Source organism: Achroia grisella, unplaced genomic scaffold (assembly GCF_030625045.1).
Source record: "Achroia grisella isolate CSIRO2021 unplaced genomic scaffold, CSIRO_AGI_Agris_v1 utg1320, whole genome shotgun sequence".
Classification (NCBI taxonomy): Eukaryota; Metazoa; Arthropoda; class Insecta; order Lepidoptera; family Pyralidae; genus Achroia; species Achroia grisella.
In genome coordinates this window covers 409,772-434,852 of record NW_026712621.1, presented here as the reverse complement: position 1 = coordinate 434,852, position 25,081 = coordinate 409,772, and the positions used below count along the sequence as shown (strand labels likewise).

General features: G+C 29.9%; 2 protein-coding genes across 2 annotated transcripts; one reads left to right on the top strand and one right to left on the bottom strand.

The window, feature by feature from the left end:
• Positions 1 to 16,506: 16,506 nt before the first annotated feature.
• LOC131855182 (protein AAR2 homolog) lies at positions 16,507 to 21,237 on the top strand. The gene is made up of 5 exons (XM_059206427.1): positions 16,507 to 16,791; positions 18,015 to 18,217; positions 18,415 to 18,684; positions 19,233 to 19,359; positions 20,188 to 21,237. Exons 1-5 carry the CDS (start codon positions 16,589 to 16,591, stop codon positions 20,603 to 20,605), a joined length of 1,221 nt encoding a protein of 406 aa, XP_059062410.1. The 5' UTR covers positions 16,507 to 16,588; the 3' UTR covers positions 20,606 to 21,237.
• A 75-nt stretch (positions 21,238 to 21,312) lies between these two features.
• Positions 21,313 to 24,973, bottom strand: LOC131855181 (MKI67 FHA domain-interacting nucleolar phosphoprotein). The gene is made up of 8 exons (XM_059206426.1): positions 24,807 to 24,973; positions 24,600 to 24,725; positions 24,215 to 24,392; positions 23,471 to 23,568; positions 23,332 to 23,393; positions 22,725 to 23,252; positions 21,682 to 21,818; positions 21,313 to 21,451 (listed from the first exon to the last, which is right to left on the bottom strand). Exons 1-8 carry the CDS (start codon positions 24,885 to 24,887, stop codon positions 21,357 to 21,359), a joined length of 1,305 nt encoding a protein of 434 aa, XP_059062409.1. The 5' UTR covers positions 24,888 to 24,973; the 3' UTR covers positions 21,313 to 21,356.
• Between the last annotated feature and the right edge of the window lie 108 nt (positions 24,974 to 25,081).

Genomic DNA, 25,081 nt, shown 5'->3' with positions numbered 1-25,081 from the left:
TAGTAAATAATAAGTTGGATAGTATAAAACAAACATTTGGATGAGTTAGTACCACCCTACTTATGAGATTGGTCTGATCTAGTTGCTATGACTTACTTATTTTGTTACTAACAATGTTGTCTGTCTGCATGGGGTAACTGAAATTATTATAAATATACGTATTATCTCTCAGTTCTTGTATTATTAAACATAAGTTATCAGAACGTGCTAAAAATTATCAGAAAACTATTATATTATTATTGTAAAATAATTATTTACAAAAATTACGATAAAGCTCAATAAAGAGTTCGAGCGCAGCCGCAAAACGAAGTTACTCACAAAGAAATAACAAGCGAACAAAAAGAAAAATGTTAAAGCAAAATAAAAATTCCGCAAATAAAGGTAGCGAATAGCGCTTTCAGAGGCATCAAGTCGAGATGGCCGCCTAAATTGTAATGTTTACAAGTTAAATTAGATGAGGGCGGTAGAAGTTGTTCATAATGTAAGAACTCACCTCGTCGCGGCGGCCGCTTGCAGATTACGGACAATTTGTTCTGCAGGATATTCACGGCTTCTTTTGCGACAATGGCCGCTTCTAAATTTGAATTTAGGCGGCAACGCCGGGAACAGACAAAATTAGAAATGTCTTCGTTGCATTTTTAAGCGTGCTGCGTGACTGTCTATTTAGATTTTACTTCACAATTACGTGACATAATAATAACAAAATTTTCGATATATTAACGAATACATCGTTAAAAATAAATAAATGACATAATTGAACTATCTCCATTTGTTTTCAAATTTAGCAGAGCTAGTATTAGATATAGATATTACAATAACTAATACACATAGGTACTATTTTCTTTTAATATATTGAAATGCATCCAGATCAATAGAAACAGCACCTACTCATGAATATAAATATTTGTATTGTGTGAGGATCAAACTAGCAGCAATCGAATAATAAAACAGTGTGCTATATAATTACTACTATGGTCATATTTTATAAGGATCCGTTCTAATAATATACAATTTAAAAAAAAAATATTTATAAGAAACGAATAACCCAATTTTATTTTTATTAAACATTAAAATAATTATTATGTACCTAAAAATACTTTCAATGCGTTTTCATATTAAGAAAAGGAACACAAAAAACACATTCTATTTCGAGATTGGTTGGAAAATAAGCAGCGAATACTTAACATTCTTATATGCAGACTACACCGCAAAGCCTTTCATACAACGTAGGTATAAGTTTCCATTTACGTCCCACTATGCACCTGGGCGTTTCATTTGCATTTTAGTTTAGGAAACTATAAAATTCAACCTACTTCACTACGGCCATCTTGGCGTGTATTGAATAAAATTTTCTTTATTTACGGGCCCATAAACCATCCGAGATAAGGACCTACCCGCGGCCGAGCAACCATATAACAATGGGACACAATTCTTATTTATTTATTAAATATTTTAAAAAGATAAACCTTCACACTGTTGAAGTTCTCTCACAGTGAATACTTTGCAATAAATTAATCTAAAATTAAATAATTGATTTATCTAGCGCGATCAAGTTGTTAAACACTAAAAATAAATGGCTTTTATACATGATAAGCAAACAAACAAAATTTCCTTCTTTTTTTTTTGCGAATTCACTGCGTAATATATACATTGATAAAAAAATACATATATACTGGAAATTAAAATTAGAACTTTGTCATTTTGGAATTCGTTGATAGTAGATTTCGTGTTATTTACATAAGTTTTTTATCATAAATAACCACTACAGATATCTATATAATATATCTGAAAAATATGTAATAACAAACAACATGTAGTAACAAAATATATTCCTTGTATTTCAAGGAATATTAGTAATGTATATATTTTATTATTTATATACCTATATTTCATTATATGTATTGTCCCACAAGTGTTAACTTATATATAAACATTATAATATCTTATCTTATTTATTAAACTTCAACTAATTTCTCAAAACAAGTTGTTTATTGTTCTTGTATGATATCTTTACCATTTTTGTATACATTTTAATATAACGTATTTTTTTTTTCAAATAATTACGTTTTTTATGCGTTGTTCTCATTACGATCATTATCATTTTTTTTATTTCAGTTATTATTATTCTTTGTAAATACTTACCGATATAATATTGGTTAATTTTGTACCCTCGTTGAACTGGACCCTGATTTAAGTTAACATTTCTGTAATTAAATATTTCTGATTCCTGCGACACAAGCCTTGAGCTTAGTGCACGGATTGCTGTTAACTATTTTCTCTATTTTGATGTAAAGTGTATAAGTAAATAAATAAAAATAAATTTTAATCAACAAAATGTACTAGTTTGTTAGTTAAGTTTATTCTACAAAAATAATATTTTTGTACATTATATACCGTAGTTACAATTGCAATATTCCACTCTCTTCCCATAACACTCAAATGCAGTAAACGTCAAATGCCTAAAGGTAGTTTTTCAATACTCTAATGGCTGCTCGCGCCCTCAAAGGCTGGTCACGAGTATGATAGGGCACATTTCCTCTATGGCCGCCGCGATCCCTCTTCAACCCCTCTTATTATTCCCCTTTGTCCGACTCCTTTACACCTGACTTCACCACAGGTTAGTAATGTGTTAAAACCTACGATCGTTAATTAACGATCTTGTGGCTATAATTATAAGAGATATAATTAAGTAACTTTTGGTAATGTTTTGAATTATAGATGACAGAAATATAGATATTATGCTATTTTTTATCATCTATATTAATTTTAGAAAGTTTACACAGATTATAAGTACTGACATGTTAACAAAAAATATGAGACTAAAAAGTATTAAATAACTTATTAACATTTCGACTAAAAGGAACCCTCTAAATCAGTTCCATTAGATGAATATGTCGCATAACGTCTATACACAAAACTAACAGAGATTGACAAAGATAGAGGTACATTAATAATTAGTAATTTTCAATTAACATCAAAGAGTACTAATAATTAAACAGTTTTTCAAACGAAAAGCGTTCACTCCACACGATTCTGCCGATATATCATTGTATAGTATAAAACAAAGTCGCGGTCGCTGTCTGTCCGACCCTATGTATGCTTAAATCTTTAAAACAACGCAACGGGTTTTTTAAATAGATACCTATAGTGATTCAAGAGGAAGGTTTATATGTATAATACTTGTACACCTTGTACCTGGCAAAGCCGGGGCAAGTAGCTAGCTATCTGAGGATATTATAATATTAATAGCTAGCTATTAATATTTTAATGTCCTCAGATATTAATACTGATACAAGTCTTAAATAATAATGAACTTTACATTCATTACAAATAATTGTATACAAGAAAATTCTTCATAATCTTATTAACACAATTCGTAAGTTTTCCAGCAATTAAAACGAATGTAACCCGATAATATATTAGCTAGCGAGGTTATTTCCACAACGTGCTAATATGGCGCCTAACTGAAAAAGGATTCAGTTACACACATAGAAGCTATACTATACTTTCACAAGAAAATTAACAATTTCTTTTATTGTAATAAATTAATAATAATAATCACTTCTATGCCTTTACATACTTGTATATTACTTTTGACATCTGTGCTTTGGGCAAAGCTGTTTATATTTCGATACATATTTCACTAAAATACATGATACAGACAGATAAATGTTGTACGTTTTATCGCAGTTTTATTGAGAATATGATTCATGACTCAAGATAGATTTAATATGAATTTTAGAGATAGCGCGTGACTATATATATACATATCACAGATTACATAATATTACATATACATATATAAGATACGTAATTTAATACGTAAGTATTATGGATAATTTATATCACTAACCAGCTAAACCCGCAAACTGTACCTGCGATTTACGAAGTTTATAACTTGATTGTACATCGATTTGAATAAACATTTAAATTAAACTTTTCATTATACATAAGTGAAAACCAAATCATCTAAAGCGGTTCTGAGAGCCCGCACAAACGCATTAAAAGATGACAGTTATGGTTTTTTATTCTAATAAGTAGATAAAATTCCCCAATAGTAAGTATTTCACATATGTATTGCATAACAGACCGCGATCAATTAAATTTATAGATATATATAGATACAAAATAATATAGCAAGACATATTATCGAATCGCCTTGCCACTGGAGGTTCTCAATGTAAGCATTATACATTTTTTGTATGGCAAGCGTGAATCGTGGCTGCCTAATGAGGCACGTTACGATACATTCATTTCTTCTCGCATCTGAACACGGCTTCGTTAGTCAGCAGTATGTAGACTAGCCGTAATGATACGCCCGCCATTTTCCCAAAGAATAATATTTGCTGCGTGGTAATATCACAAATATCCTAACTCTGCTTATTTAGCAAAAATAGAAACAAGTTTGTCTTAACAAGGTCGTTCTTCTACATATCCCTATTTTATTTTATGCTATATTGCCAAAAAATAAGTATATGAGGTGGGAATTATCATAATGTAATTCATCAATAAATTAATAATAAGGAACCATGACTCGCGTTTCAATTGCGACTGTAATGGTAGAGAACTGACTAACGACCTACCTGATGGAAAATAATAACCGTCGCCGTAAACATAAACACCACGGACATTATGTAGGTTGTTTAGCACCAATGTATGGTATAGTTCCTAAACAATCTACATGTATGACGGATTTTATTTTCTCATTGCTTTCTTGATTTAATTGATTGATTTTAGAAATATGAAAGCGTAGCGGTTTTTGTATTAATTGCCGCATGCATTCTTATGTAAAATGTGAATACTATAACTATCAGATGGCAATTGTGAGTAGCTTTGACGTGGTCTAGTGTTTTGAGTACTCATGCTCACTAAAATGTCCAGACTTGTGGCGGCGTGGTGGGCCGGGTCATTGGGCTCCCTAAAATATGGTCGAGCGCAGTGATGGCTGGCTCATCCGTCATACTCGTGAACGGGTGCTGCTTGTAGGGACTGGTCTGCTCTAATCACTATGACTGATTTTCTCTTATTATTTGTTTAACCAGTTGGTTATGTATTCAATATTTTTTCTTTTTGAGTATTTAATTGAATTAGTGCTAATTGGTGGTTTGTATTCACACACTTAAACTTAAAAATGTAAAGTAATAATAAAATTATTTAAAAGAGCAACACGCAAGTTTCTTGCTCGTTCTTCTTGTGATAAGACAGCTGGAGAAATGATGACTATTCAAAAGTGCTTCAATGTAAGTTTATTTGAATAAATGATTTTCTATTCTATTCTATTCTATTCATAATCTAAAGTTCCCATTATTGGAGAAATGATGTATTTTATCTTTATACCTCCTATATACATACCTAGTTTTACTACCTACTATAGGCACTCACCCTATCATCTTCCAACCAGACAACGTATATCATCATCTGCTTCTTCCTTATCCCATTTATTTGGGGTCGGAACGAGACAACTAACAAAGCAAGCTATTTCGAGGAAGAAATAGTTAAACCAAAAATTCACACAAGAACAGTAAATAATTCAAACAACGCGTACTGCAACCTGCCTAGGTGAACATAGTCACGTCATAAGAAAATGAAACATTATTATTACAATACTTGAACTCATAGTAAAGAAAATATTTGGAATTTTACAAAGTTACTAGTGTTTGTTCCGTTGAAAGTTTTTGAATTATTTTGTACTTGGTAACTTTTGCCCGCGCCTGCATGATCTAACTTCGACCCTTCTTCAAGAAAGCAGTCTATATTATTGCGTAAACATTGCCGGCGTGGAGTGAAAACTGTTTTATCTTCGGAGGTTCGGAGGAATCTTGCGTAGTCTTACCGTTTCCTGTGAACCATCTGGTATACGGAAATATTTATTCGATATATTCTGTGGATGATTTAGTAAATAAATATAAATCACTACTTAAAAAATAGTGAAATATCACTTATTTACAATAATATTAATCTAGGTCATCATCTCTTTATTTAGTTTGCGATATCTGTTTTATTGAATTCTTATTAATTTAATTATGCATTAAATAACAATCACCAATATCATTTAACAATGGTTTTATTAATAAACTATAAATAGAGTTTTAATTTTGATCTTAATATAATAAACTATAATAACAGTAAATAGTGTATTTCACTGTGTATATAAAATCCACATATAATCACACATAAGCCACATATAATCTACCACTACTCATTTATTGTGAGTTGTATATTTTGTATAAATCAACATAACACTATATCAATTTTTCATACAGTAAAACGACTTATAGTTTTCAAATCAGTTCAATTGTTTCGTAATTCACTTTTCTTATAACAAAATCCGCTCTCTCTCTTCACAACATTAGTAATGCATTCGACATTAATGTTATAAATAGCCATCAATTTTAAGTATCTACATATAAATCAATCATGTAGAAACATTATTGATTTATATGTAGATACATTATACAGCGTAAACAAATATTTCACTTGTATACATCGCAATCTTTCTCCAAAGTACAAATTCAGCATGATCTAACACAAATAAAGTGATACTAAATAAATATATCCGTTTGTGAACAAGATCGAGTTCCTGGTTTACAAGGAGAGCAATAAAGCATCTTATTTGCTTCCGTACAACATCTAGGATTTATTTAGTATGTACTTCAATTCTAATATGATACCGACATGCAACAAATACGATATGGAAGATAAATAATATTTTATTGCAGTATTAAAACACATAAAATTTATACCTAAGATATATTACTATATTTCGTCGTTTGTGTGTGTCCTCAGTCTCGCCAACTTCAGCTGTCAAGCAGCTTGCTTTGTAAAGTGTATTTTAAGTTTCTAGGACATCCGATTAGGCAGTCATTGTAATCGCACACAAAAAATAGGTAAATGTTATTCCACGAAAGAAATAATAATATCGTGTTGTGACAATTGTTTCTACATAAACAAATTTTATATCCAACCAACCCATCAAAATTCATTACATTACACTTGTCGCGAATCTTCGGACAGCGCGTGACAACACCGTTGCCTAGCGACACATGAGGGAGAAAAATAACAATCCTGACATAGCGGACCGAACCAACTTCTTTTCTTATATAATTTCCATTTATATTATTATCATTCACTACTGTAAATAATATAAGAATACGCATATATATACAAAGCTACGACTGTGTGTGACGAACAATATATATAAGTAATAGCAGCTAAACAGCCATTTTGCCAAAGTAGACTTTGTAAAATGTGCAAACAGCACGGGTATCTCCGTCTGACCTACTAGAGTCGCCATACAAATTGCTTTCTAATCCATGTTTCGTTTTTAAGGGAAATTAAGAATATAAATATTTGTGACATAGCTCCAAAAAACAAGATGTCTACTTTGGAATGGCAGCATATGATTTGTGTCATGGGCGTTATATGACAACTTGATATACATAATGCTATTCATGTATAATATATAGGCGACGAATACCACTTACCATCACATAAGCTATCAGATTGTTAGTCATTCTTTCCCATAAAAAAACAACAGTTGAATTATTTTATCTAGAGACAATAATTAATTCTAACACAGGCAGCTCAAGATTACAACATAAAGTATCCACAGAACAACAAAAACGACCTCCAGACCGAGGCTATTCCAACACTAATGAGACCATCTACTCGTATACAGCTTTAACTTTCGTCCTCGAGAAAGAACAGCGACATAAAAAATACTCAATTAGTGTTCCACAAAACGTTCTTACTAATTAACTTGATCAGGTTCTTTTATTTGAAATCCCTTTGCATTCGAGCGGCGTCTTGTACGGTTCAAGAACAACTTGTTGGTTAGAATACAAAAAATATAAATTCAATACCAATTTTTAGAAGTTCGATTTTCTCTTTCATATTTTTTATTGCAAGCCCACGAGTTAAAAGATTTGAAAAATATTTTTATTTCACTTTGTTCATGTAAAATTTATTACTGCGTTGCGATCTTTCGCTCTTTAATTTTCATTCATCCATTGCAGATTGAATTTAAATAAATATTGTTATGCTCATTTCGATGTAAATCTTTTTTCATGTCAATTAAATAACTTTTCTAACGTCATAAATAGAAAATTCCTTTCATTTAAATCTTTATTTGAATTCTGAAAATCATATAGGTAGTTGTACTTACAAGTACTTGTATAAAGTTGAAAGGTAAAAAATAATAGAATGTAAATATTATAGAGTCTTGATATTACGATACTATATAACATGGGCATCACAAATTAAAATGTCAACCTTTCTGAATGTCCATAACCCACATCAAAATATCGTAACTTTAAATTAAAATAGTTTTCCGCAACATCAATCACATTTACCTATATGAATAAATTTACTTTTGTCCAAAGTAATTTATTTAAAACATCCAGAGATGTATTTGTATAATATATAAATAATGGGGAAGAATATTGTCATATTATAGTATACATACATATTGTAAACATTCTCTTCTAACCTATGTAATATTATGTTATCGGTGTGTATATACCAATAAAAAACTGCTCAGCAGAAGAAAAAAGTTAGGTATATAATATGATTGTGTTCAATCCGTTGACTTTGTACAAAACATCTCCTGGTTGTTATGCACATTAAATTATTAAGATATAGTATTTATTTACCAAAATTTATAACTTGACTGAACTCATGATGATAAGAATTTAGAATATACACTCACATATTTAAAAAATTATGTAACGCTAATTGTATCTACTAAATATAAATTATATCTCCAATCCACTAAAATTTATACAAAAGTAAGATCTTTTATATCATCGTCAATATAGGCAATTTAAAACCAAGAGAAAAATAAAGAAAAAAGAAAACCACTACTTGAGAACAGGTCGGAATGTGACAAGTGTATGACTGTGCAAGGAAAATCCTTTCTTACTAGCCCCTAAGAAACTCGGAGGAGTGGTGAACAACGAAATGATTGGTTCCTCAATCGTTCGGGCTGTAGTATTGTAAAAAACAAGATTGGAAAATGGAACGTTTGTTTTCGGGTCGGATCTGCCCGAGTGCAATCCCGCGGATCCTGGACAAATTCAATTTTCTCAGCGCCGATAACAGACACAATAACCGGTTACCTATATTCCACTTGCGCAAGTGTGTCGAATGATTTTAATCTTTATATTCTTTATAATCCTTTGATAATATAGAGTTTAAATTCCAATAACATCTATCATCGAAGCGCTCATATACTAATATCTATATTAATCCTTTTTATATGTAAATATGACCTATTGGTGCCGAGGCTCGGCTTACCTCGTGTGGTAATAACTTTGTGTATTTTGTATATATTAAAATATATAGCCAATATTACTCTAAAATGATGTAACTTTTAAGAATGTAAAAAAATTTTAATCAGCGGTTCTGAAATGTATTTAAGAATTCGAAGTTTATTTTTATATATTTGTTACCATTTCTATTCTCCATTACTAACATTCCTTGCCCCACATCTTCATAAATATTATGTATTTATACAATCACATACAACAGTGTTATACATGTGAATATAATTATATTATTATTATCCACAATTTTAATCAGAATTGTTAGGAATATAGACAAAAAATAATGGTCCCGGTCGGCGTGGACAGCGCGGACACTTAGCAAGTTTTAATTACTTTAAGCTCGATTCCCAGGTTGCCATATAGTAAATAGATGCCTGCTGTTTTTATTTTGAACTGTATTTTTTAAATAAATTCATATGGTACAAAAGTTGCTTAATACATTAAGGAAAAGTTTTTACAATACAGAAAATTAAGTTACTATATTTTATTCCACAAAAACTTAACTGCCATTCGTAATATTTTTATGGACCCAAAACAAATGTAAATTAAGTAAATTTGTACTAGAATTTACATATATATGTTATAACATAAAGATTATTATGAATCAATTTATAATTCGTAAAGGAAAGGAAAACATATTATACCAGATTCATATTCATACCAATGTTAGGTACAAAACATACTAATGTTATAAAAGTATGTTTATGTGTCTATTTAGTACCTTTTAACGACTGAACAGTTCTCAATAATATTTACAGTAAACATAGATATAAATGGAGTTAGTTACACCTAAACTAACTAACTCAGTTACACCTGCGTGTAATTTATAGCATATATGTTACTCTGTATAAGCTACATTACTCTAAAGTTTCATCAGTAGTTTTTTGCCTGTAAGGGTAACAAACATCCATCCATACTCACAAACTTACGTTTATAATATTAATAAGATATAATCCGCAATCAGTCGTAACGCTATCCGTCTGTTCTATAAAAAAATAGGTACTTATTAATAATATAAATCCATCATATTCGCAATAGATACTTACACAGAAGCCGCCATTCGCAACAAAGATACAAGTTTCTCTTAGAACGACGATGTTAAAACGGACCTCATTATTATTAGAAACAAAATTATCTATCTTCGCCTTCATTTCTTATTTTCTATCGACAACGATGGAGGGCCCCGCCATAAAAACTTTCTCATAAAACAATTTTCAAGAGAGACGCTCGATTGTATCGAAGCTGTCTTGCGATTTGATATTAATTAACTTGATATCATTTTGTTTTTCTTAAATCAGGAACGCGAGGGGAGGTGCCCACTTACTTCCGAAGAATATTGTAACTTTTTAGAATGTAATAATGTGTGTAATAATAATACAATAGAACATTCTAATATGAGTATCTTGTCTACTTTGCTTTAGTGCTAAGACTTCGTGCTGGACATTTTTGTTATATAAATAAATAGAATGTTTGCTTACTTAATTATTCATTCAACTATATAAGTGTTTTAAACCATGCAGCAAAGGTTGTTACTAAGAGAAATTTGTAAAAAATCCACAGTTCCATCTATTCCACCGCAAAGCAGTTTGCTTTGCAAGCTTTGTTTCGGTTCATGGTTTCGGTGAGTACCTATAAGGCAGTGAAATTACAGGATGAGGATTATGACTTCATACTCTTTCGGAATTACTGCTTTAGTAGTATAATATCACATAATAGCGTGATATTTACTAGTAGTACTAAAGTAGTAGTACATTTCCAATTATTATCATTATCATATTAACATCAGCAATTGCATACAGAAAAATGCAACGTATTTCAATATTTCACTGTTAGTTAGTTTGTGGGGGCTAAAGCACACACAGTTCCGTGATAATGCTAATCTATACATATAAATAAAATTGGATTGTCTGTTTTGAAATAACCGTTTTTTACTACATGCATATGAATATAAATACGGTACATACACCAAAATATATTTTTTTATCATTTTTGTCTGTCTGTCTGTTTGTTCCTGCCAATCTCTGAAATGCCTGAACCGATTTTGACGGGACTTTAATTGGCAGATAGTTGAAGCAATAACGAGTAACTTAGGCTACATTTATTTTAGAAATATTCTTTTATTTTAGAAAATGAAGTTAAATTTCACGCGAATATAGCTAGTGATAAATAATAATTATGGGTTTTATTGATGGTGAAAAGTATAATGAGATATTATGAAGTAAAACCCCATGTGTGAGTGTAGATAGTGCACACTAAGTAGGCATCTACGCCCTCAGTATTATATTTGCAGATAATTTGTATATTCATTACGTTCTAATATATAAATATATAGGTATATAAACATTATGTATAGTTATTGTTCTCACCCGGTCGAAGACGGAAGGGTCGCAGTGAGTAATATTGCAATTTAACATCGCAATCTTTCTGTGAAACTTTAAGACTTACATCTCCGAAGCTATTTGGTGTTTAGATAGAGTCCCTAACATAAACTAGTTGTGTCGGTGCTCTCACGAAGTTAGCGAAACTTTTAATAGTGTTTCTCTCCCGTGAGTGCCTACGAGACATTCCGGAGTACATCAGCTGTATGCCGGTTATCTACCAACTTATTAAAGAAATAGTAGCCAAGTGATATAGATAAAATATTTTTTGTAATGTGTATAAAAATAATATAAAATCGAAATATTACTTAAATTAGAATTTACCGTTTACCTTTTAATACTGATTTATACTGTTATAATCTTTTGTCACTTTCTTTGAAATAAAAAAGATAATTCGAAAGAATAGATCGAAACAATTTATGATAGCTAACATAAAATTTTGTTTAATAGATTTTTTTTAGTAGCAGGATTAATTCAAATTGTTTCTTTATATTATACAACTATAACGTTACCCGCCACTCTGTCTGCTTTTTAAAATAATAGACAGCTAATGTCCGTCATCGTGATATAATCTCTTTATGTCAGATGAAGGTCTGTTCAGTTTTTTAGTCGAAATAACGTAACAAAGAAGCAGACAGTCATTTTTGAAATTATAACAGAATTACCATAGATAGTAATAGATTCATTGTTTTATTCCCGTCAAAGGTACACCTACAACTCCTGGTAGTTGGAGACTTAAAAATATATTTTTTAAATCAATGTAAACAAGTTTGGCAATTGTTTGTACATTTTATATATTAATTATATGTGTCTTCATACTTTACAGATTTATCGGATAATATCAATATAATATTGTACAATAAAACGTATACAAAATAACCTATGACATTCTTTACCAGCTAACCTTTAGGCAAAAATAGAAAGCCTTGTAGGGCAGTCATGGCGAAAAAATGTGACAATAATACTATGTTATACGTATAAATAATTAAACAATATTTATGTGCGTATATAATTAAGTTATATAAATATTAAATGTATTTAAGTAATAAAAAAAGAACAAAAAATATACATAAGTTACACAGTATACATTAATATATACATATATTTATTTCTTTATATTTATTATTATTATATGAGATAAATTACAGTATATATATATATATATAAATTCATACAGTCCCAAGCTAAGCAGAGCTTGTGTAATGGGTACCAAACACACAAACGGATATAACATAGATATATATTTTTTGTAAATACTTACATACAATAATATACACAGAAAGCACCCAGAACGATACAAACAATCATACTCATGAATACAAATGTTTGTATCGTGCGAGGAATCGATCCTGCGACCACCGAAAGTAAAACTGTGCGCTAAACCACTAGACCATCGAGGCCATCACCTAATATTGTTGTACTATTTATTATTTTTATGCGTATTTACCTTTGTTTCTTTTATCTCCCATATACAATCCCACACATCTATCCCCGACACATAATAATATATTTTTATTTGCTTAACAGTAAAATATTGCGTTGAACAATCCAATAAGTTAAAACGTTACCAATATTATTTCACCTGCAAAGGTTTCTAGCCCCGAGCTTCGAGCAGGCTCTAGAGATTTGGTATCCTTAAATTCCCGGTGAAAACAAAGAATCCGTGAATACAGGTTCGTGAGAGCGCGGCGAATGAAAATTTACATCCTAATTTCCCACGTGGATTCTACACCGCGTCTTTATTCGTCAGCAATATCAAAAACCGAATATCAAAACCCTTGCAGATCATAGGAGTGATTCTATTTGCTATATCAGAACTAATAAAGAGGAATGATTTGTTGTTAAAATATTTAAGTATTAAGTATTTTATGAGTTTATTCATTATAAACATAAAAAAGCTATTTTTAAGATTCTTTAATTTTTGGAAAGCTTCAGTTTTTAACGAATGAGGACGAAATAACCTATGATATATTTTATTTTTAAAAAAATCAGTTATTCCTATTTTAAGTTCAGATAATAAAGATTTTTTTAATTATGGATATACAATTGGAATAATCTATCCAAATAAAAAAACTGTTGTAATTTAAACTTAACAGCTTTGTACAGCGGTACTTACATCAAAATAAAATTTTAAAAATTTTCTATGTCTGTTTATTATTCCTAATCTCTGAAACGTTAAGACCTATTTTGACGGGGCCTACACTCGCAAATAGATACCTATTTTATAAATAAAAGTAAAATTCTAGGCGGATGAAGGTCATATACTACAAGGTATTCTGATATAAATATGACCTTTAATATCGTAAAAACGCAACATCCTTACGTTCATTATTCTCAGAAAAAAAATATTTCGCACTTCTTTAATTAAAATTTAGTTTAATAATCAAATCATATCAAATTTTATATAAATAATTAATTAATATATTCCTCCATTTCTATTAGTTATCAATCCAATCAATTGGTCTCCTAATTGCACGATTTCCCGTAGGATACTCCTCAAAGTGAAAGTATAATTAAAATCTAACAGCCTACGACCCGGTAATGTTTCAAATTTTATTACAAGCCCATTTCCAACACCTATTACTTGCCTAGGGGTGTGCCCATCCTCTACATAATGCGTTTAAGTAAGTAGTAAGTGCCTACTTACCTACCTGTATCTCTGTTTGGAATCCGAATAAAATAGAACAAATCTAGAATTTAAGTTAACTGGAGATTTATATCTTACAAGTTCTCACATTATCTCTATTTAAATTAAAATAATAAAACACTAAAAATTATTTTCTCTTCTTTTGGCTCCGGCAGTTTGTATTGATAACATTAGATATTAAAATCCGATATTGATTCATTTCATATATTTTTTTAAGAGCCTCTCCATGTCTTTTTTTTTTATTTTTTACACACTGATCATAGCAATATCCATTACATATTGCTATGATCAGTGTGTAAAAATGAAAATGGAGAGGATCTTAACAAAATGTATAAATTTTATATATATTTTTTAGGTTCATACTTTTTATTATTTTTATTTTTTTTATATAAAAAAATTAAGTGGTTTCTAAAAAACACTTAGAATTAAAACAGGTACCTATAAGCAAAATAAACATAAAAGATTAATAATTCTATTAATCATGTTTGTTTTTGTTTTCTTGATTATACCTATTTCCGTAATATCTGGAAAACCAAACCGATCTAAAAAGTAAAATAATATTATAATGAGATTTCCATATCTATCTACATACATATCTATACTGAATTGCGAATATTTTTATCAATCTATAAAAACTACTAAATTGTAAGCTAATAATTTAGCAAAAAATAAACGGCTGCCATATAAGCTTATATGGCATATATTATTCATATATATATATAATTATTTTTATTTTTAATAATATATGACTAATTACTACTTACAGCGATATAAAATACAAAAATGTTGCTAAAGAACTTGCGAGTTTTGTTCTCTTCCTTCAAAAACCTTGAAGAACCTCAGATACGCTCAACAATTTTTTTATTTCGGTCACAGTTTAAAATCCAAAAACATATTTTAAGTAAGTATGATATAATTACAAGTATAACCTTACCTATTATAAATCCCACTAATTGCGAGCAACAGCTAAACTGAAGCACTTCTCTGATTGCCGCTACCGTCTCGTCGGCAGAGGTACTCATGGCGCAGAATTCGTCACCTGTTGAAAATAATTAGGCAAAAAAATCTGTGGTAAAACAAAAATTCAGGTGCTGCACAGCCAGAGCTCAATATTCAAGCCTTTCTGTGTTACCCACTCGACGTGAATACTCGAAATTTCCAAGCGTATTTTGCGGACGCGAATTTCTCACCAAAAACTATTGAACTAGTGCGCTTGAATGACGGATTCGGTGGTGCGAAACAAATTTCCTTGCTGATTGCATTGAAAGTTTCTCCATTAATAGATATTTTCGGCGAGACAGAACGCTCAAAAATATTTGAAATATGTCGTGTGAAACTTAACAACTTAACTCAAGCTACAACAGTATACCTACCTACCATGTAGCTTTCTCTGATCGAGAACGCTGTAACGTGCCTTTGTAATGGCGTGAAAAGTATTAAATTTAAAAATATATTATAATCATTAACCTTTTTAATGTCCGTGCCAGCTGATCTTTTTTGTAAATAGTTACCACCGTTCGTTCGATATTCTTATTATAATAATCATCTCAGGAATTCACAAGAAAAGTATTAAATTTAAAAATATATTATATTCATTAACCATTTTAATGTCTGTCATACCATGATCTTTTTTGTAAATAGTTACCACCGTTCGTTCGATATTCTTATTATTTATGTACTACCTTTTTTAACCCTTTATGAGATTAACATACTTAAATTCATATTAGGTACCATACCTCAAAAACACGCATTGCACCGTGCAATTTCAGAATATTAGGCTGACTGACATGGATCTCTTGTGCCCTCGAAGGGGGGGATGAAGGTTGAGGTATTGGGACGATCCCGCTTTGCCCCTGTATCAACTCCGGGGGTTACAACCCCTAGTAACTGGGATGACAGCCTCTTGCGGCTATCTAACCTATGGACTTTATACGTAAAATATACATATATACATTCATTTATTTTAGTAAAGAGGTAGTACTATACTTGGGGATTGGGGATATCACTGTGCAATTTTAGAATATTAGGCTGTATGAATTTAACGACTATGTCGTTGTTATTGTCAATGTCAAGTAGACTATTGAGAAGTTTGAAAAGGCAGGTCGTAGATTGACGTTTGATTGACAAATACAGACTGGCTGTTTGTCAAATCCCGTCATTTTCTTAGGTAAATGTAAACATATTGATTTGTTGTATTTTTATCATATTTTATTGATTTTCTTAAAAACAACCATTACAAAATGGACCAGGAGACAGCTAAGAAGCTCCTCGTAGAGGGTGGGACATTTGTGTTCCTTGGAGTCCCAGAAGAAACTCAATTTGGTATTGATATGCAATGTTGGAACACAGAAGAGGATTTTAGAGGCATAAAAATGATTCCACCTGGTTTACATTATGTCCACTACTCTGCTATTAGTAAAGGATCAGGCGATATATCACCAAGGCAAGTATCTTGTTACATACTTAATGATTTCATTCATGACTTTACATTCAATGATTATCACAGATATACATCATATGTATAAAATCTATTAGATTCCTTCATTGGACTGTTCATAATAATTTATAGGCTTTCTATATATAACTATATAAAAATAACATCAACTTTTGTTGGCTATGTAATAAATTTTCTATGCCTTGCATACATGTAGGTACCTACTTAAAAGCTATTAAGTATTTTGTCATTATGTTTATAATAACACTGTACTATACTGTATATATACTATCTTTAGAAAAAAGAATGAAAAATAATATAATCTATGCTGTGTGCAGCCCAAAAAAAACAAATATATACATTCATATGTTTCAAGCTGCAAAATCAATATAAATACTAATTTTAATGTAGGATTACATGACAGTAATTATTTCTTTTTTCCTTCTAATTATCTCTTTTGATGCATCTAAGAATAAAACTTAATAACTTCTAGATTTTACTATTCTTATATTTATGAAGGTTTAGGTTTGTGAACCAAACTCTGAAAAGAATAAGCATAAAAATATAGTATTTACAGTTTGTAAAATAAGTCTCATACATATATAAATAGTATATATTGATACATGTCTCATACATATATAAATGGTATATATTGATACATGTCTCATACATATATAAATGGTATATATTAGCAAAGTGAATATATATACGTACAACAGCCTAGATGAGTAAACAAAGCTAATATCAAGTAATATATCTTACTAATATTATAAACATTGATGTTTGTGAGTGTGAATTTGTGGAATTATACTATCATGCAAAAACTATTGAATGAATTTTAATAAAACTTCACAATAAAATATAGCTTATACATCAAAATAACACTAAGTAATGAGGGTGAAACCATGGGCACAGCTAATAATATATTTGAATTATTAAAATTTGTAATAATTTTGCTATAGTTTTTGATATTAATATATATATTATATTTTAAACTTATGATATTTTATGCCCAAATATTACTCATATTCTTCTCTTACTAGGCACTAAGATTTGCATATTTGTACAAAGAAACAATAAATAAATTATATTCTAATCAGGAAAAATAATAATAACAAATTAGATGTATACTACATTTAGAAAAAACTAGTTTTTTGTAGTTAATATTATAATAAAAAATAAAATAATAAGTACATAAATGCACTATGTATTATAAATAATTACATCAACAGGTCAGGGTTCATGCACTACTTTCATAAGAAGGAGTTTCTCGTAAAAATGTGGGACAAAAAATCAGAGGACATAAGCCACGATGAGATAAGTGAAGAAAGCATTGAGCGTCTGAAGGATAACTTGTTGAACTTAGATCGACATCTGGCTCCATATCCATATGAAATATGGCAGAAATGGAAATTGTTGACCTCCCAAGTTACAGGTTAGTTAATTATTATAGACTTGTTTTTTTTTATTACTAAATTAGCATCTTATACACATATGACACTGTCAAATAAACTGTATATCTAAGACATACATCTATATTATTATTACACAAATATATTTGATGTTTGTGCAATATAATTATTAATTTAATTAACAACTTTAGTACCAATATTTTGTTTTAATGCTTTTCAGCTGAACTAGCGGCTAAATTGTCTCCTGACAGTGGCATCATCAGAGCTTCAGTAGAACTAATGTCAACAACTGATGAAGACAGACCCAGAGGCGTAAAAGTCGCCAATAAATCCCTGGAAAGTCAAGACAGCACCAGTGAAGAGTCACAAAAAGAACAGGTCTCAATAGAAGATGATTCCACTCCTGGACAATCTGATGCTAAAAGAGCTAAAAGAATTACAAGAGAAGAGAAAGAGGATTCAATGTTGCCAGATTTAAAGCCTGCTCCAGGTGGCTAAATGATTCACTTTTATTGTAATTTCAAAGTAATAGGAAATGAAGGCTGACTCTAAGAATACCTTTAGAGATAACTTCATTCATTACTTAAGATCCTTGCACTTTGATCATTCAAGAAGTTATTTATTTAGGATACAAACAGTTTTATAGATAAAGAAACATTTTAGCATAGAAGTAACTACATATCTATACTTAGGTTGTCATTCTGTTGTTATTTATTTATTTACCAAATTCTAAGTAATACGTCTAATTTTTTTTCTTTTTGTATTCTTAAATTTAAAGTAAGACAAATCAAATATATCTTTGTCCAATTGTTTCATTTAAAAATTAAAATTATTTTTTACTGTACAAAAAACATTACAAACTAAAATTCTAGATATTATCCAGTTACAGAATAAGCAGAGAAAACCTTTTTGTCTAATAAATTCAAATATCCTGAATATGAAACATATCCATTAAGTGAATACTAAAAATTCTAAAAAGATACTCCTATATATGCATTGAACAGCAATCATGTGTAAGTAATCATTTAAATTTTGCAGGCACTTCAATCAGATTTACAGAGATTCCACGCGATAAGTACCCACCAGGATCAACACCAGAAGAGATCACGAAGCATTACTTGGACCAATCATACACACTTGAGTTGATGATTGCACAGCATGATGAGTAAGATTATTTTATATACTGTTATTATATCTTTTTTCATTAAATGAGATCATTATAATGTACAAAACCTTTCCTCAAAATAATTTATGCGGTATATATGCTAAATAACAGTGATATTATTTAGCATATATACTACTATATTTGATACCCATAGAATTTCTTTAGATAGGGGAGAGGTCATCCAAATAATTTCTATGGGTATCAAGCTTTTTCTGAATAAAAATAGGGATTTTTATTCAGAAAAATCTTCATATTAAAGATAATAAGAAAAAGGTTCTTCCTGTGCTCATGAGGTCTCGAATCAGGGACCCACTGCATTTTGCTTTTCTGATAATGATATTTATTTTGCACATCATTGTAAATTATCTTTTGTATTTACTGCACTCATTTCCTGCCCTTTGACTCATTTTATCGAAAGTATCTTGATGTTATTTCACTGCTCCTATGAGGTTAAATAGTTATAGTTATCTTGCAACTAACTAATTATTATTTCACGCTTGTGTCTTGCCAGACACAATTGTGTAATAATAGTTACACACGCACACCGCCTTACTTTATATGGTCACGGGTTCGATTCCTCGAACTGTACAAAAATTTGTATTCATGTATGATTGTATTGATCTGGGTGCTTCCTGTGTATATATTTACAAAAAATATCAAGTATTTATATCAGTTGCCTAGTACCCATAACAAAAGTTTTGCTTAGCTTGGGATTAGGTGGCGTTGTGTGAATTATCTTAAGTTTTTATTATTATTGTAAAAAACCTGATTCTTTAGTCAAGAAATAACCTTCCTTTGTAACGTTAATTGAAAGTACATTTATTTCAGACCGCTACACATCATAGGCGAATTGCAATTTGCATACTTATGCTTCCTCATTGGACATTCCCTCGAAGCGTTCGAGCATTGGAAAAATTTGGTTATAATTATCTGCTCTTGCGATGACGCGATACACAAATACAGAAGTGTTTTCTTCCATTTCATCAGAACAATAGAAGTTCAAATTGAAGAAATGCCAGAAGATTTCTTGGCTGATATAGTCATGAATAAAAATCTAGTTTATAAGAAACTGCGCGAATTTTTCCGTACAGCGTATGTTAGCAAAGTAGATGGCCGTTTGTTGACAATGATTGAAAGGTTTAAAGACAATTTGACAGAAAAACTACAATGGGACTTCACAGGATTGGATGCAGATGAGGAAGATGAGAGACCCGTTGTAGTGAAGCTTGGTGATGAAGGAGAATAAATTATATTATAATTAGAATTTATTTGGAATCTATCTCTATGTATCCTGATTCGCAAAAGAATCAATTCTGTGTAGTGTGTACTGTGTACATTTCAGATATTTTTGATGTTTTTAAGACTATTTCAATGTGTTAAAGCCTGATTTTTATAATTAAAAATGTCGTATAATATCTTTTTTGTCAGTAGATAAAATATAATTATTATAACAAAATATCTGTCGATATATGTCTGTATAACAATTTACAGACCTTTTTAAATTACTATTGTCTTACACGCGATTGAAAACTTAACTAAAAAAAGGTCATTAACACAATTTGTTAATGACCTTTTTATAGTTAATTTTTTGATGAAAATTTTATTCTGGACAACCAAATGTAATTCATCCACATATAGATTATTCATATATACATATAGCCTTATATTAGTCTTTTAAGATTTCTTAAACGAAAAAAAAGACATGAGTGATAATGATGGCAATTATAGGGTATTTTCATTAATCAATATGACCAAGACTTTATCACCCCGAGTCGGGTTTGAATACTTCAACATCCATATATGTATGTGAATCCCGCCACATATCAGTGTTCCTTTATAATATTTAGTAGAATAATTACCAAATAAAAGATTTTTCTCATATATTTTTTTTAAATTTATCAATGTTTCTACATATATGGGTATAACTTTTGAATTCAATAAAATGTACCTGTGTTTACAACATTGTTTTATTAATCACTTAGCAGTTACAACTACCATTAGTTTTTCCTTTTGAATTGTTTTTTAGTTATCTTTTGATTCTTTTGTTTCTCAAACTTAGATTTCTTTCCTACTGGAGCTGCTTTTGGTTCACCTGTGAAGAAAATAGTATAGTTTAGTAATTTAAAAAATGCTTTAGCATAAAATCTTATCCAAACTTTGATTAAGGACTAAAATACGTTTTTCATTTTATCATATAGAATCAGCTTTACAAAAGAGGATGCATAGAGTAAATGCTGCTATTATATGTATATTATATATTAAAGTTTACAAATTTGTTTTATTAAAAATATATTATTGAGAATATAAAACTATATATCTTACTTTCAACAACCTTCCTTTTTTCTGGATTTGATTTTTTTTGTTTTATGACTTCCTTTACCTGATTTTTCACAGTCCTTGAATTTCTTACCAGTGGCCCTTTTAGAGTTTTACTTTTAATACGCACAACTTCATTAGACCTGTAAGAAATACGAAACTACATGTTATCGTATACTAAGAATGGGCGCAAGTAAAAATGAAGGGACCAGATCAATCTTAACCAAGGGTGTTCATTATTAACAAGTTGTGGTATTGTGTGTTACTAATGGGGATGAGGTTAACTAATTATCATAATTATTTTCTGCTAAATTGCAATAACCAAATCTGTTATACTAGTTTCATCCTAATACAGTGGACCCGCGGTAATCCGGCCGCCCTTGTAATCCGACATGGTCTATTATTTATTATGGAATATTTTTTTGACATTCTTCGCTAATACATGACGCGACGCGTAGGGTATTGTTTTGATTATGATTGTTTAATTTGAATTTGACTACTTACATGTGATGAAGATATCAGTGCATTATAGCATGTGTTCATTGTTTACTTATTCACACCTATCAGCTCAGAAGCGAAAGCATAAAACACTGACAATTAAAGAAAAATGTGATATTTTAGACCGCCTAAATCATACTAAATCTTTTAGTAATTGACATACATAATGAAGTATGATTTATATTTCAAAGTGCATACATTACAGTACATACATACATATATAAAATAGAATCTTATCACTGGATCTGTAATTTGTCGGATTACAAGATACTCTTTTGTAAAAAATTCTGGACTATAGGGTACCCTTAGACAGCACTCTATAATCTGACAAATTCGATGGTGCGGCACTACCCTGCAAAATGTTTGTCGGATAACCGGGGGTCCACTGTAGTTGCTCTCAGTTTGGATCATAATTTTACAATATTTTCATATTTGTCTATTAAAGATCAGTGACTTTGTTGTTTAAAAAATTAATAGAAATTCTTCTATAAAACATTTAAAGATGTTTTAATGTTAAATTGCAAATAGAAAAATATATATTATTCACTCACTGTTCTGTATCACTATCACTCTTATCAACCTCATTAGAGCTTTCTTCATCATCCTCTTCATTGGAAGATAAATCAGAATTGAATTCATCTTCATTTTCCATTACTTTTTCATATTCATCAGAATCAAATTGGTATGAGCTATCCGATTCAGTTGATTCTTCAACTTTCATGAAATCTTTTGTAGGTTGTACATTAGCTTTTTTTAATTTGTCTTTTTTATTGTTCTGTTGCTTTTTATCACCTATAATCTCCGAACCTTTCTTCTCTTTTATTTTTAAAACCTTTACTGGTTTTTCTTCCACCTTTACTGTAAGGTTATCTCCTTTTCTTTTATTTTTGTTGTCTTTATTTTCCTTTTCCACTTTTACATTCTTTTTATTTTTTTTGTTATCCTCTTCTTTTTTAATTTCTACATCTTCATCTTGTTTTGCTTCTAGTATAGGCAATAACACTTCCGGTACATCTACTGGTTTGAAGAAATCATAGTTAATGCCTAATTCACTTAACTTTTTCTTTGTTCTTGTTAGACTGCAAAAAGTGTTACAAAATATTATATTTACCATTAACTAAAAGGGTAATAATAAAATAATAATTAATAATGACTCACTTGGACAATATCTTTGTTGCTCTTTTAAGCTCTCCATCTTCATCTTTATTTTCATTGTAAGCCTGAAATAATATACAAAGTTAATTTCATGTTACGTCTATACAAGCCTTAATCTTATATAAAAATAAAACAAGAATACCTTTTTATTTTTCAATCTTGCATCAAATCCTGGATTGTTAATAGTATTCCAGTTTTTCCTTAGTGCTTTTCTTTGTTTCTCGGGAGGTATAACAACGGCTATAATATAATAATTTTGAATAAACACATGTAAAATAAAAACACCTTTTAATAAAATTAGATAAAAAAATTGTGTTAGTGTACTAATTACAGGATTTGTTGATATATATCAGTTGATTTTTATCTTGATAAATATCCATTGATTTTTTCCTGTCTTCTAAACTAAAAATTTTGTAAATTAATGTTTACCCTGGCAACATGTAGCAAAAAACTACAATTCAATGCTCAACAGGAAATATATAAAGTTCACGTCATTCTGATCTAACTCAATATTTTCATTTACAAAATAGACAACATTGGACTCTGACACATCAACATTTTAATCTCAAACATCTGACAATGGTATACTTCATATCAATTATTTCCAGATCCACAGAATAAAAATGTAACTGATCACTAGAATACATGAAACAGATTTGAGAAATGAGTCAAGCAATTATTGGGGGTTGTTATCAATGTAATAGAACCTAAACAATTGTTATTATAGAATTTTTACCTTTTCTGTGTGAATGTACATGTGAATATCAGTAATGCATAGCAGTAAGTTTTACATAAACTTTTGTTTATTTCTTTTTAATTAGTTTACTAAAAGGTTACTCGAGTACAAAGTTGCAGGATCTGCTTATAGTTGATAAATCACAATTACCTTTGATCAATCTTTTCCCCATCAAATAGTTATTCATAGTATCCGCTACTATTTCAGCTACAGATTGATCCTTGAATTCCACAAATCCATATCCTTTGGAATTGCCTGTACGTTTGGATCTGATCACCCTCACATTTGTGACTTGTCCAAATTGTTTGAAATATTCCGTCATTTCGTGCTAAAAAATGTATATACTATTATTAGTACAAGCATAGTAGTATGCAGACAAATATTATTAAAAAAAACAGAAAAAAATATTTTAATAACATTAAGATTAATTTATATGGTACAAAATATGTTAATATTATAAAGAAAGTTAAATGAATCTTAAAATATAAACTGAACAGTCTCTTTACGAATTAAATACATAAATGTTTGGGCTAACCTCGTAAAATCCATGAGGGATATGACCCAGGTAAACTAAACCCTTATTTGATACCTTCTTTTTCTTAATCTTATCAAATCGGGGTTTCTTACTTTTAATTGCCACATCTGGTTGCTTCTTATCTTTCTAAAACATAAATGAACACGTAAATAAACATTTAAAAACATCATTGCAGTCAGTGCATAACCTTATTGTGTTGCAAGTTACCTTTATTAATTTCTTTATTCCTTTAATGGATTTAACAAACTGTTTTTGTTTACTTGTATCTAGTGCTACATTTTCTTCCATTATTACTTAATGTATGCCAGCAAAACGTGTAAAGAAAATATTTTTTTATTAAGATTATAAACATGCAAAAACGTGAGTATAATAAAAATATGACATTGAAATTGAATCACAAAATTTTGTTTTTGAAATCTGCTCTGTGACAGTCAGAAAGAAGGTAATCACTACGCTCATTTCGTAAAGCAACTTTTAACAAG

Bases quoted from the DNA above. Each gene is read 5' to 3' on its own strand.
- LOC131855182 (XM_059206427.1), top strand. From the start codon at position 16,589: ATGGACCAGGAGACAGCTAAGAAGCTCCTCGTAGAGGGTGGGACATTT. The intron at 16,792-18,014 runs GCAAGTATCTTG...TTACATCAACAG, and splicing joins TCAGGCGATATATCACCAAG to GTCAGGGTTCATGCACTACT. The intron at 18,218-18,414 runs GTTAGTTAATTA...AATGCTTTTCAG, and splicing joins GTTGACCTCCCAAGTTACAG to CTGAACTAGCGGCTAAATTG.
- LOC131855181 (XM_059206426.1), bottom strand. From the start codon at position 24,887: ATGGAAGAAAATGTAGCACTAGATACAAGTAAACAAAAACAGTTTGTT. The intron at 23,569-24,214 runs GTAATTGTGATT...ATTATATTATAG, and splicing joins GGGGAAAAGATTGATCAAAG to CCGTTGTTATACCTCCCGAG. The intron at 21,819-22,724 runs GTGAGTGAATAA...TATTTCTTACAG, and splicing joins AGTGATAGTGATACAGAACA to GTCTAATGAAGTTGTGCGTA.